The sequence below is a fragment of the Penicillium taxi genome (genome assembly GCF_028828555.1).
Source record: "Penicillium taxi strain IBT 34144 chromosome Unknown utg000003l_segment0_segment0, whole genome shotgun sequence".
In the NCBI taxonomy this organism is placed as follows: domain Eukaryota; kingdom Fungi; phylum Ascomycota; class Eurotiomycetes; order Eurotiales; family Aspergillaceae; genus Penicillium; species Penicillium taxi.
The window spans coordinates 2,329,667-2,342,487 of record NW_026643205.1 but is presented as its reverse complement, the minus strand read 5'-3'; the positions used below and the strand labels follow the sequence as shown (position 1 = coordinate 2,342,487).

At 48.6% G+C, this 12,821-nt stretch overlaps 4 protein-coding genes across 4 annotated transcripts; 3 read left to right on the top strand and 1 right to left on the bottom strand.

The window, feature by feature from the left end:
- Window positions 1-230: 230 nt before the first annotated feature.
- N7495_004328 (uncharacterized protein) lies at window positions 231-589 on the bottom strand (the record flags this gene model as incomplete). Its single annotated transcript, XM_057206979.1, has 2 exons — window positions 231-387; window positions 408-589. The coding sequence occupies 2 exons, from the start codon at window positions 587-589 to the stop codon at window positions 231-233; spliced, it is 339 nt and encodes a 112-aa protein (XP_057064659.1).
- A 543-nt stretch (window positions 590-1,132) lies between these two features.
- N7495_004327 (SMP-30/gluconolactonase/LRE family protein) lies at window positions 1,133-2,243 on the top strand (the record flags this gene model as incomplete). The annotated part of the gene is made up of 2 exons (XM_057206978.1): window positions 1,133-1,881; window positions 1,937-2,243. Coding segments are annotated over 2 exons (1,056 nt in total), but the record flags the coding sequence as incomplete, so codon positions are not given.
- A 2,323-nt stretch (window positions 2,244-4,566) lies between these two features.
- N7495_004326 (uncharacterized protein) lies at window positions 4,567-5,740 on the top strand (the record flags this gene model as incomplete). The annotated part of the gene is made up of 4 exons (XM_057206977.1): window positions 4,567-4,824; window positions 4,893-5,363; window positions 5,442-5,527; window positions 5,584-5,740. The coding sequence occupies 4 exons, from the start codon at window positions 4,567-4,569 to the stop codon at window positions 5,738-5,740; spliced, it is 972 nt and encodes a 323-aa protein (XP_057064657.1).
- A 2,528-nt stretch (window positions 5,741-8,268) lies between these two features.
- Window positions 8,269-12,303, top strand: N7495_004325 (putative RNA binding effector protein Scp160; the record flags this gene model as incomplete). The annotated part of the gene is made up of 3 exons (XM_057206976.1): window positions 8,269-8,665; window positions 8,726-8,976; window positions 9,046-12,303. 3 exons carry the CDS (start codon window positions 8,269-8,271, stop codon window positions 12,301-12,303), a joined length of 3,906 nt encoding a protein of 1,301 aa, XP_057064656.1.
- Between the last annotated feature and the right edge of the window lie 518 nt (window positions 12,304-12,821).

Genomic DNA, 12,821 nt, shown 5'->3' with positions numbered 1-12,821 from the left:
GTGGGCTTATTTATACTTTTAAGTTTTGAGGTCGAAGATATTCAACCGTTTTCCTAACATAGGCAATGTAACCCAGGAAAGGTCCAGATAGTTCACCGTCATAATCTGTGGCTTTGTTTCTGACTCTGGAGCCAAGCTAGTGTGCGAACTAAAAATGGGGCTCTTCACTAGCAAGCTCTTTCTGTTAGCACTTAGTCGACCTCTTTACTTAAATAGGCATAGCCGACAACTTACTCTTGAAAGATGCACTTTTCAAACGCTAGAGCCATAAAATCTTCAGCCCATTCTCCGCACTGATAAAGAGATGTATCAGGATACAACTGTTCTCCACGCAACGTCAACTGGATTCGCAGCGGCCCTACTGCTCGACAGCACTCCAGCTCGCATCTGGGCAAATCTTTAGCCACATAGATCCAATCAAAAATATTTTCTGAGTAGGTCTTGGATCGTAGAGTGTACTGTGGAAAAGATCCCCGGTGACATGGTACAGACGCCCTCTATCGGCTCTGGGTTGGGTTTCGATGTAAATGGCTACATGGTTAGCCGCTTCACATACAAACTCGACGGTGTAAACCCCAAATAACACCATATTCGAGACTCTGAGAGATCGGGGAGCATGTTGTTAGGTTAACTGGGTAGGAATTGCTGTCGTACCCATAGACTCAAAGATGTTTTCAATGTGAATGAATTGGAGAGGATCTGAAGCTTGAGTCGTTGGATTTGAAAGGTAAGATAAATCAGAAGATTGAAGATAAAAGAGAATCTAGCGGTGAAGACATTATCTGAGGCAGCTACATACTAAGCACCAACCTGGGTAGTAGGTAGACCCCGACATCCATCCCACGTAAAAAATAAAATAATCAAATTTCGCTGATTGGGCCCTCGAGGTTTTCTCATTTCTGCTGAATTGTAGATTCAGATGGAGCAGCAGAAAATATCAACAATTGCATCTACTCCGTATATAACGAGCATATGGCACGCTAGACAAAGTGCAGTTAGTTTGTTCAAATAGAAAGTGGATTCAAGCACTTGTCTGACATCATTCCACGGTTTAGCCGAACCCGTGGACTTGATCTGCGGAGTCTGTTAGCCCCTGAAGAATGATATCAGATCTTCCTGAAGAAAGGCAGATATTCAGAAATATCTCAAATTTGAAGAAAGAAAAAGTTCTACCATCATGGCTGCCACCCTCTTCCAATCCGCCAATGCCTCGGCATTCAGCCTCTACGACAATGCTTTCCTCAAAATCACCGGGTCTTCGCCGACTCTCGAGGTGATTGCAGAAAACAGTACATATCCATTTGCCCATGAAGCCAGCGTATATATCCCATCCACGGACGAGCTCTTCATTTCCAGCAACATCTTCACCGACCCAACCACTAACAAATCCACAATTGTGATCACAAAGGTGAATGTGACCGCGAACCCAGTGACAGCAGAGATCATCGACTCCACAATCCCTTTGCCGAACGGCGGTGTTAATAACGGCAACGGGATCCTCTGGGCGGCTCAGGGCACTCTCAATGAAACGGGTGGTCTATTCCAAATGTCCACCTCAGCTCCGTATAAGTCCGAATTTATCGTGGGTGGTTTCTACGGACGCCAGTTTAACTCTTTGAACGACGTTGTCGTGGCTAAAGATGGGGCTTTCTGGTTCACAGATCCAATCTATGGCTCGCGACAGGGTATTCGTCCTTCACCCAAGCTGCCTAATCAGGTTTACCGATATGACCCTACGACAAAGGGCGTGCGTGTTGTTGCCGATGGTATTGGTCGGCCGAATGGCATTTCTTTCTCCCCTGATCAGAGCATTCTCTATATCACTGATACCGCCGAGACCAATGGCGATGGAACCAAGGATGTGCTCTTGTCTGCGACTATGTGAGCTATCACATTTCTATTTCTAGGTTCAATTGCCCACTAAACTTTTCACTAGCTATGCTTTCGATGTTTCGACTATCAGTGGTCAGCCGTTTTTGACTAACCGGCGTGTCTTTGCTATGCCAAGCGACGGAATTCCTGATGGTATCAAGGTTGACCAGCATGGCAATGTGTATGCTGGCTGTGGAGATGGTGTCAATGTTTGGTCTGCGGGCGGTGTCTTGTTGGGTAAGATCCTTATCACGAACGGCACCTCCAACTTCTCGTTTGGCCGTAATGGTCAGATGTTCATTATGAACGAGAACAAGATCTATCGTGCTCAGTTGAACCATAGCATCCAAGGTACTTTGACCGAGAACTAGTCTAGTCTCTTAGTGAAAGGTCAATTTGCTCGTGGGCGCTGTGTAACGGATGGTTGTCGGTCTCGTACCTGCATGTGGATATTCAATGGGGTAAAACTCTGAAACTCTGAAACTCTGGAACTCTGAAAATCTGAAAATCTGAAAATCTGGAGTTTCTATAAATGGAATATTTGAAACATGCTCTATCTCCGTGAGAGATATCCGCCATGAAAAGTTCAAAGTCGTTGAATAGTATTGTTATCTGGAATACATAGATTGAAATAGATATGGCATGATTCTAGTCATGAAAGTCTCAAGTACTCAATTTAAAACATGACAGCTTACTCTTGTAGAAAATGCCCAGATGCGTCTTCACCCGCACTATTCCGGCGATGGAACTAAATCCGGTTATGTACATCCATCGATAGACTCTAACTTTGTAAGGTCGTAAAATTGATCTGGTTTCAACGTGGCAGATCTTGCAGACCGCAACGTTGAAGACGAAAACAGAGGAAATTATCTCACCAACACGAGGTTTTACTCCCCGCGCAGCTGCATCCTAAGAATCCACTTGAGCGCTTTCGGAGTAAACGTTGAGACTTTGAAAATTAGACCGACGCAGACGCACGAACCCCTAGTAGATTGGGCACCAAAGGCCTGGGTGCACCTTGCACTTACCGTAAGCGAGTCAGCCAGCCTATGTCGTAATATCGCTCTGTCGGGTCGTTGGGGAATAGAAAGTGAGCGAACCCCAAGATCCCTCCATATCGCTGAGCCCCTACCATAATCACCTATTGGTCTTTGGAGACATAAGGTTATGCTAAAACTCGTGTTATGACAGGCCTGGCAAAAATCAAGTATTGGTTAAACTCGTGACGAGAGCCAAGAGTGCAAGGAAATACAGAAATCTTATCTTAATCTGGAAGCCATCATCAGTATGTGTTGTCCTTGTCTACTTGTCGGCTCTCGTCTCATCTCAGCCCTAAACACTCGATCCAAGGCATATCGGGCCTCCGCAATTTCCTTATGTCTTTTGATCCTTTTGATGTCCTAGTTAAGGATCTAATGATAAGTGACACCCCTGCTGGACTGTGATAGCTTCATGTTTCACGTTTGTACGGCTAATATTTAGACCTAAAATACGAGGTCCTAGTCTAGTATAATTTTCTCACGAGACGCGTATCTTCGAATGTTTCCCAGTTCCCTCCAAATTAAATTTCTGAATATGTAGTAGATGACCTTTGGATCTACGATCCTGCAGCTCCACGCTTAAAGCTAGGGAAAATCATAAAAGCATCAGGTCAGCCCTCATTGGCAACAAGTAGCGGGTATTCACCGGAATGGGCCCACTAAGCAGAAGCCTCTCCAGAGCCAAATAGACTAGCGTGCGCCACAAATGTCCGAAACCTGATGTCAAAACATCAGTAATTGTTGAGAGATTTGTTGAACTATCACGAAATTCTCGGCCGAGCGAGTGTTCTATTGGCGATAGAATTGGCGACTTGAGTCACGAAAGCAGAAAGGATCAGATAAGCAAAGAGTCCGAAGATCTCGCCTTGCCCTTACTTTTGCTCACCGCAGGGGAATACAGGCCCAAGCACTTGCGTATGCACCCTTGCGGTATGTACGGAGTATCATGCACCTGTGACTCCTGTCGGTAAAAAAAAGAAATCCTCTAAAAGTGCTAAAACCGATTTGATAGACTGGCGTTGGACATGACGGAGACAAAAGCATGTAGGGGAGCGAGAAAACTAGGTAAATGGCCGAATTTCAAATGTGAGAGCTCACATAAGGGGAATGTGCACATCTATGATCCCTCCTAGCGGTTTATAGTGGATTCATAGCGGGTCTTATTTGAAAATCTCACCAAGATCCACTAGGTTAAGATGTTACTCCCGGTCCCTACACTCCGTATGCAGAACGTACAGTCGAGTTTTATGCCCTTCCATGTCTCCCTTGGCGATCTCCATCTTCCCACGCTTGCGGCTGATCAGTGCCTGATTTGAGACTTGGACTTGGCCTGCTAGTACCTCCGTACTGCCATGTGCCTTGCATTGATAGGGTGGACTTGCATAGAAGTGATGCTTTGATTGGCCTACCGAGGGTCTCAAGACATTTTGTTCATCAAGGTGTAAGATGCACATTCGAAGACGAAACCCCGCTGCCCGACCCCAACTGAGCACTTGGAAGCAGACGACTTCGGGACGCTTCCGGCAATTGTTACATAAATTGGTCCTCCCATTCCCAGGTTCCGTTCACGGTTTTATCATTATTTTCTTCCAGTGAGCTCTTCATTTCTTATACTCTGCGGACTCCCAGCTCTCCATTTACTCACAGAGCTAAAATGCTTGCTTTACTCTTCTTCTGTATAGCTTTGGCTGCCGCATATCCCACCCGCGGAGTTTGTAGTGGTGACTGTTGGACGAAAGATCCTTCTGTCATCCAGCGAGTGTCTGATGGGAAATTCTTCCGTTTCGGGACTGGAACTGGAATCCCCATCATAACCTCGGATTCTATCAAGGGCCCATGGACATCTGTTGGTGCAGTTCTACCAAGTGGCTCTGAGATTACAGTCACTGGCGTTGACAGCACGGATATTTGGGTATGTGATCGACGTTCTTTCCGTTCACGGATAATTTCCATTACGCAACATCACTTACTTGAATTCAGGCTCCGGACGTTCACTACGCGGATGGCACATACTACTTGTACTATGTCCTCTCTCAGATCGGCACCCAGAATTCTGAGATTGGCGTGGCTACCTCGACTACCCTAGAATCTGGTTCCTGGACCGATCATGGTGTAGTCGGTATCCCCGATAACAGTGCATATAACAGAATCGACCCGGCCTGGATCTCCATTGACGGCCAAGAGTACCTAAACTTTGGATCTTTCTGGGAAGATATCTTCCAGGTGCCCTTGGCCAATCCCTTGCAGGTCGACTCGACAGCGCCCTATGAACTCGCATACAACAGCTCTCTCAACCATCGCGAAGAAGGATCTTACATGTTCCAAAATGGCGACTACTACTACCTCCTGATCAGCGGTGGACAAGCTGGTGACTACACTGCCACTACTCCACCCCAGGGTGAAGAGTACCGCATCAGTGTTTGTCGATCAAGTTCCGGAACTGGCAACTTTGTAAGTTCAACCCCGCAAATTTGCAGCTCAGCATTCAGTCACGCGTAATCGAGAAACTTACATGATTCCATAATATAGGTTGACCAAGATGGTACTGCTTGCACTGAGTCTGGTGGAACTCTGTTGTTGTCTAGCCACGGACAGGTCTATGGCCCCGGTGGACCGTGAGTTCGATCCTTCTCCCCACATTTCCAATGGTCGATCACTAACAACTCCACAGTGGTGTACTCCAAGATAACGACGTTGGGCTCGTCCTGTACTACCACTACTACCCACTCGCAAAGAAGCAGGCTGGAGGCTCCAATTCTAATGCTGACTACCTGTTCTCCTGGAACGTTCTTGGCTGGGAGAACGGCTGGCCTTACGTCGCCTCCTAAACGACTTGTCTTGTCTTCACTTTCCAAGATTGGAAGTCTCTTGCAACTGCACTTCTTCTATACATATCACTTGCGTCGCTCCACTAAAAGGCGGACTTTTACTCTTCTCTCTGTCAATGCTTGGGTCCAATACTTCTTTTTAAGGGCATTCATTTTTGATACCCATGTCGGTTGGCTATTTGGCACACTTCGCATTACGTGTCGGACAGAATATATTAGTTAATCATTGAGTTAGGCCAACTAAGCTAGTTATTAGTTAGTTAGCTCATGCACATTATATAATCTTGGACTGTTCCTACCAACCTAGGTGCATATCATTTGTACACCACATCCATATTTAGTAAAAGTCTCCCGAGGTCCCAAATAGACCTCTGAAGGTGCTCAATTCTACCGGTAGGTGGATAGAACCCGAGGCAAGCGATTAGACCTACCGGATTCCCCATGCCAGCTCTTGGTGTACTCCTTCCATATTAGTGCTCGTTGCTTTTGCTCACTGAGTATTATATAATCTCACTGATCTGATCATGAGTATCAGATGATTTAGCCCAGCATTGGACGAATTTACACCACGATCTCCAATATTGCTTCGTACTAAAGCCGATCGGAGAAAGCCATTCTTCATGAAAGGAGGGCGGCGAACAAGTTGCCTCACCAATAAGAGCACAAAGACCTTAATGCTACTATCAGCAATTCAATGTACGCTGGTGCTTGGAAAATACTATAAGGCAGAAACCATTGGCTTCCACAGAGCTTGCTCCTAAGAGCTAGTCCTGACATACTACGATATTTTCCTGGAGAGCTTGATTTTTGTTGGCGAGCCAATTATCTAGGAGTCCTACCCTAAATCTTATGATCATCTCTGTTACCAGTTGACGATGATGAAGAAGGTGGGTTATTGAGCCCCTTTCACTGCACATGTACTAAGTATAATTATTCCTATGAGACTGCCTATAAGAAGCTTGCGGAATACCAAGAGACGCAAATCCCTAAATTCTACGGATTACATATTCTCTTTCGATCTTGAGGTGCGTTCTAAGTTTCTGAGCACCTCATGTCGCCAGATGTGACGAATTACGGGCGATTGGGGAGGTTTGGCGAGGACGGAACGGAATATTTTCTTCATTGCGGGGAGAAGCGTATAAAGAAGAAGACCGAACAGGTGAAGAGGACTCAGCTGCTGATTCCATGTTCTCAAAAACATAATTTCCTTCAATAACCTAATTTACTATTTAGTCCTAATTAGGGTATAATACTCCTAATTAGAGAATATATCACGTGATATAAATGACTAGACCGCTGAGTAAGCAGAGAGTGGTCAGTGAATCTGTGAGCGCACCTGAGATAGGAAAGACCTATCTCCAGGACTGCATCTGTATTGTCATGTATTGCCCTAACGTCGACTAGTTTTTCACCTAGGTCCAGTTGTTTTCCAAATTTCCTTCCATAGCTTTTCTTTTTCTTTTGCCTGGGTATGAAGTTTTGATATCCATTAACCTTGGAGGCTCGGTAGCAGTAACGTATCAGGATAGCTGCTTTCCAAACTCGAGGATTGTGTTGGATACCTACTGTGTAGCCCTAGAACGATAATTTGATAACTGGTTATTCGAGCTCCACAGTCCGAACACAGTACACTTGAGAAACTTGAAGAAGGTGCCATGTAGTTGCCAGCACATTCTACGGAGACTAGTGCCTGTCACGTGATGTAGTTCGCGAAGGACACGTGAACCAGTAGTTCATCAACCCTGGAATTATTGAGGCTTCATGTTCTGATTCTCTATCAGTTTTGGAATATTGAGAGTCTTTGAATAGGTTCCTATAAATATTTCACAACATAATCAATTTGGCGTTGAAATAAGTCTTTGACGATGAGACGGTAGACCTGTAAAACGCCGGGACCATTACCCCGGGTGATCATCTCAACCAAAAGATAAAATTGATAAATAGGCCAATTGATACAAAAGAAGAGATCAATTCCTGGCAATTAAGTCAATTGACATTCCTTCGTGTCAACTTTATTTTCTGGTACTCGTGGCGCATCGGCCTCGGAGAAAACCTCCCCGGAGCCTCGAGCTGGCCTCTTCTGTCACTTTGTGTACTTCTGGGGCTCTCTACCTTTTACTTCTACTTCACCTCCCTCTCTCCCCCACACCTCTCTCTCTCTCTCTCTTCCCCCTCCTTTCTCCGGGGATTCTGCATTTTAGGGTGCGAATTTCTTTAGGGTGTCTGCCTCTTCCCCAAATTTATTTCCACCCCCCTCGATTTCACCGCGGAATTATCAATAAACAAGGTGCCTCCCCGTCTTTACTCGATTTCAGAGGTAAGTGTCAACTCACTTCTTCCACTTCTCTCACTTCTCTCACTTTTCTCAATTATCCTCTCTTTCTACCCTCCTGTGCTTACAACACTGCAATTTCGTGTTGATTGCTGATACTGATTCGGTACAGTCCTTGGTTCCCTCCCACCAACCTCCAGTCTCAATACCTCCCTTTTCATCTCTCTCGTTCGTCGCATCCGTTACCGTTTTCACAATGGCTACCGAAGCCCCCACTGCCGTCAATGGCAGCGAATCCAAGTCTCTCGCCGCCATGCTGGCGGAGCAGCACACCCGCGATGAAGTCCACAAAGTGACGGTGGAGGATGTTATTGATGAAGAGGATCTCAAGCACTCCTCTCAACCCGTCATCCAATCATCGGAACCTGCGGTTGCTTCCTCGTCGGAACCATCGATTGTGGCAGAGAACCCCTCCCCCGCGCCCACTCCTACGCAGGCCCCAAAGAAGGCCCCAGCCTTTGACGTTCGCTCGGAGGAGCTGTTCCCAGCCTTGGGAAGTGGACCCAAGCCCACTATCCCTACTGCCGCTACATGGGGTGCGAAGCCTTCCGCGGCATCAGCTCTGGCAAATGGCCTACCACCCCAATCAACGAGTTCGTGCATATCCTGGTGAACCCGGTTCGATGAACATTTCTAACATGATACATTGGTAGTAGATATGCCTCGAGTGATGTCTCTGCCCGGAAAGCACACTGAGCAACTTCGATTGGCCCCGTCCCAGATGCTGCCCCGTGGACAGCTCAAGAAACCTCTGCGCGACATTCTGCGCGATATTTCTCGCAAGTCCAAGGCCAATGTTGATATGCGCGGCGGCCCTGGTGGCTCTGTCATCTTTGAAGGTAAGGGCTCTGTGGATTCCGTCCGCCAAGCTCTGAAGCAGGTCGCGCAACTGGTCGGATCAAAGGTAGATCTCCCCTGTACCATCGTATTTGCCGATTCCTTCTAACTGATCGTTTTGTTTCTCTGCATTTAGCAATCTGTAAAGGTCCCCATCCCAACCTCTGCCCGTGCCCACATCATTGGTCGTCAGGGAGCCGTTGTCAAAGATATCCAGACCCGTACTGGTGCCCGCGTTCAGGTCCCACGTGCCGACGATAATGCTGCCCCCGTCGACGACGATGACTGCGACACTATCGACGTTTTGATCGAAGGTGACGCAGTTGCCGCAGAGATGGCGCGCCGAGAGATTGAGGCCATTGTGAAGGAGCGAGGTTCGAGCATGAACTTGCGCTTGAAGACAATCCCTCCTGAATTTTTCCCATTTATTGCTGGAGCGCACGATGCGGCCTTGAGGGAAATTGAGGAGCGCACAAAGGCGCAGATTAACGTGCCCCGTTATGACACTTGGTCTTTCCAAGCCCCTCCACAGGAGGCAAATCCCGGCCAGGTTAAGTTTGTGCCTGTTACTGACAAGCACATCACTTTGTCTGGAGAGCGGGCCGCCACTCAGGAGGCTCGCGCGGAGATTGAGCAATTGGCTGCCAATCTTCAGCGAAATTTGACTCTGCGTCAGCTGGCAATCAACCGTGGTCAGCACCAGTTTATTCTTGGCAACGAGCCCGACGCTTTGCACAAGTTCCTTGCGGAAACTGGATGTGCGATCGTTCTCCCCCCTTCAACTGATGACAGCGAGTTCCTGACCATCACTGGTCCCCTTGACCAGATTGAGAACGGTATAAACCATGCGATGGACCTTGCTACAAGCATGCAAATGGCTAGCATCGATTTGTCTCGTCAACATTCCTCCTCTGCGGATCCTCACGCTCATGCTCGCGCTTTAACCCAATACCTTCATCGACGCCAGGTGTTGAAGCAGCTTGAGGCAACTTATGACGCACACATCGCCCTTCCCCACAGCGCCGGAGGCCCAGTCACCTGGGAAGTTTACTCCCGTGACGGTAAGAACACTATTCGGGCTCGTTCCGACATTATGAACCTTGTTCAGGCTCATCCTCCCTCTCGTCTGCGCCACATTGCCGTTGACCCATACTTCCACCCGTATTTGCGGTCCCGTGGTATCAGCAAACTCCAGGGCGACTACGGTGTTCACCTTTTGATTCCTGATGACATCGAAAACGGTGAAGTCGTACTTGTCTACGAAGGTCCCACCGCTACCGCCGCTCACTTTGATGTGCCTCGGCAACGCCCCTCCCCTGCAGATGTTGCAGCCTTTGAGAAGTCTCTACAAGAGGCTCAGGATTATCTCCTGTCTACCCTTGGAAACCAAGGAGATATCGTCTCCCAGGCTGTCTCAGTCCCGGCCAAATTCCAGGAGAAGGCACGAAAGTTCATCCTCCGCGAACAGGACTCCATTGAGGAGGGAACTATTCCTGTCCGTGCCATTATTGGTGAGCCGAAGGGTTCCAAGTGTGAAATCTCCCTCCGTGGTCCTTCGGCCTCTGTGGCGGAGCTCGTTGCCAAGTTGGGCGCTTTTGTTGTAGAGCAAGAAAAGGATGACCTTGAGCGTGGATACACCACTACTTTTGACTTCCCCCAGAAATTTGCCAACTTCTTGATTGGAAAGCGGGGTGAGAACATTAACAAACTCCGAGAGGAGTTTGACGTGGATATCAAGGTGGAGAACGGTAAGGTTGAGGTCAAGGGACCCAAGGCGAAGGCAGATGCTGCACGCATGCGCATTCTCAATATGGGCAAGAAGCTCGAAGACGAGACCACCCACATTCTCAAGATTCCTGCGCAGTACCACAGTGAGTTAATCGGAACAAAGGGAAACCAGGTCAACCGCCTGCAGGATCGCTACTCTGTTCGCGTACAATTCCCCCGTTCAGCCCGCGCAGCCGTTCCTTCAGATGACCAGTCCGTGGTCAGCAGTGATCATGGCGCTCCTCGGGGTGGCCGCCCTCAACAGGCTGCCGACGAGGTGTACGTGAAGGGTCCTAGCAAGGGTGCCGACTCTGCTCGGGACGAGATTCTCAGTTTGTTGCAGTGGGTTGTTGACCATGCCCACTCTGCATCCATTTCCGTGGCCCAGAGCCAGGTCGCGTCTCTGATCGGCCAGGGTGGTCGTGAGATGGACAAGCTGCGTGCCGATACTGGTGCCCAGATCGGTGTTCCCAGTGCAAGTGATGCGCCCGACGCATCGGGTCGCGTTCAGATCCGTATCAAGGGTACGAAGCAACAGGTTGCTGAAGCTAAGAAAATCTTGCAGCAACGGGCGACAGAATTTGATGCTACTGTCACCAAGTCTATTGAAGTCGACAAGAAGTACCACCGGGCCCTGATTGGCGGAGGTGGTGCCAATATTCGTAAGATTGTAGTCGATGCCGGTGGCCCCAGCGATGGCAGTGCCGCCCGTCTTGTTAAATTCCCTCGCCCTGAGAGCACAGAATCCACCATTCGCCTAGAGGGTAACGGCGACGTTGTTGACAAGATTGTTGCTGCTATCCAGGCTTTTGTTCAAGAACGCGATGACCAGGTCACAGAGACTCTGGACGTTCCCACCGTTCAGCACCGCGCCCTGATCGGCAAGGGTGGAGATGTTCGTCGTGACATTGAGTCCAAGTTCAAGGTCACATTGGATATCCCTAAGCAGGGCTCGGGCCGTACTGAGATCAAGCTCAAGGGCCCCAGCAATGCTGTTGCGGAAGCTAAGGCTCATGTCCAGGATCTCCTGAAAGCCCAGCACGCTGATGTTGTGGATGTCCCACGAAACTTGCACCATGCTGTCGCTGACAGCGGTGCTATTTTCCGACGCCTGCGCAATGATCACCACGTCACTGTCCATCACTCCGGCCAAGCCCCACCCAGCAACTCTGCTTCTGAGCAGACCCGCGATGCGACCAACGGCACATCCCTTCCCCTGATCACCGACGAGCCCAGTGCTGCTAAAGATGCTCATTCGTGGAAGGTTGTTGACAGCAGCAGCGCTACCGATACTGACGCGACTCCTTTCCCATGGGTTCTTACTGGCTCTCCCGAGAACGTCGCCAAGGCCCGCGCTCTGATCGAGAAAGCCATTACCTCTGCTTCGCAGCAGTCCGCTACCGGTTACTTGATCCTGCCCGACCCCAAGACCTACCGTTTCGTCGTTGGCCAGGGCGGTAGCAAGATCAGCTCCATCCGCAAGAAGACCGGCTGCCGCATTAACGTGCCCAAGGACCAGACTCTTGGTGAAGCTATTGAGATCCGGGGTAGCGCTACCGGATTAGAGGAAGCTAAGGACCTGATCCTGGAGGCTGTTCAGAATGGCTTGAACGGCTCTGGAAGGTGATAAATCCTGCACTTCTTCATTTGAACGTTTTTTTGAGTCTGTTCAGCTAAGGCCTGCAGAACATATGCCCCAACATACACCTCTCCCTATCAGCTAGCGGGGCAGGGGACTTCTTGTTACTAGTTGATGTTTCGTTCCGTCCCAGATTTATATGGGGGCGGTTTCTAGTTTTATCTTTTATTCAAAAAGAATGATTACTTCCTGTTCCTTGTAGATTATCAATTCATTCCTCATATACATTCATGGATGCGGCAACGTATTGACAGATCATAAGAATCGATCCGGATCTACCTATAGAATCCCCAAGCCGAGGGCTGTAAGTGATGCCTTTCACGTGGCCAAGGTTCCAAGGCTCATTCCAAGGTTGATACACTGCAATTCCAGAGCCGGAAACTGTACCGGGGCATTCACCATCTGTGGACACCCTGCCCAAAGGCATCTATATCTATATCTATATATAGGCTAGTCTATTCCATTTCCATGCAGTTGTCCTCCACAATTTCCGACAGACGAAGTGT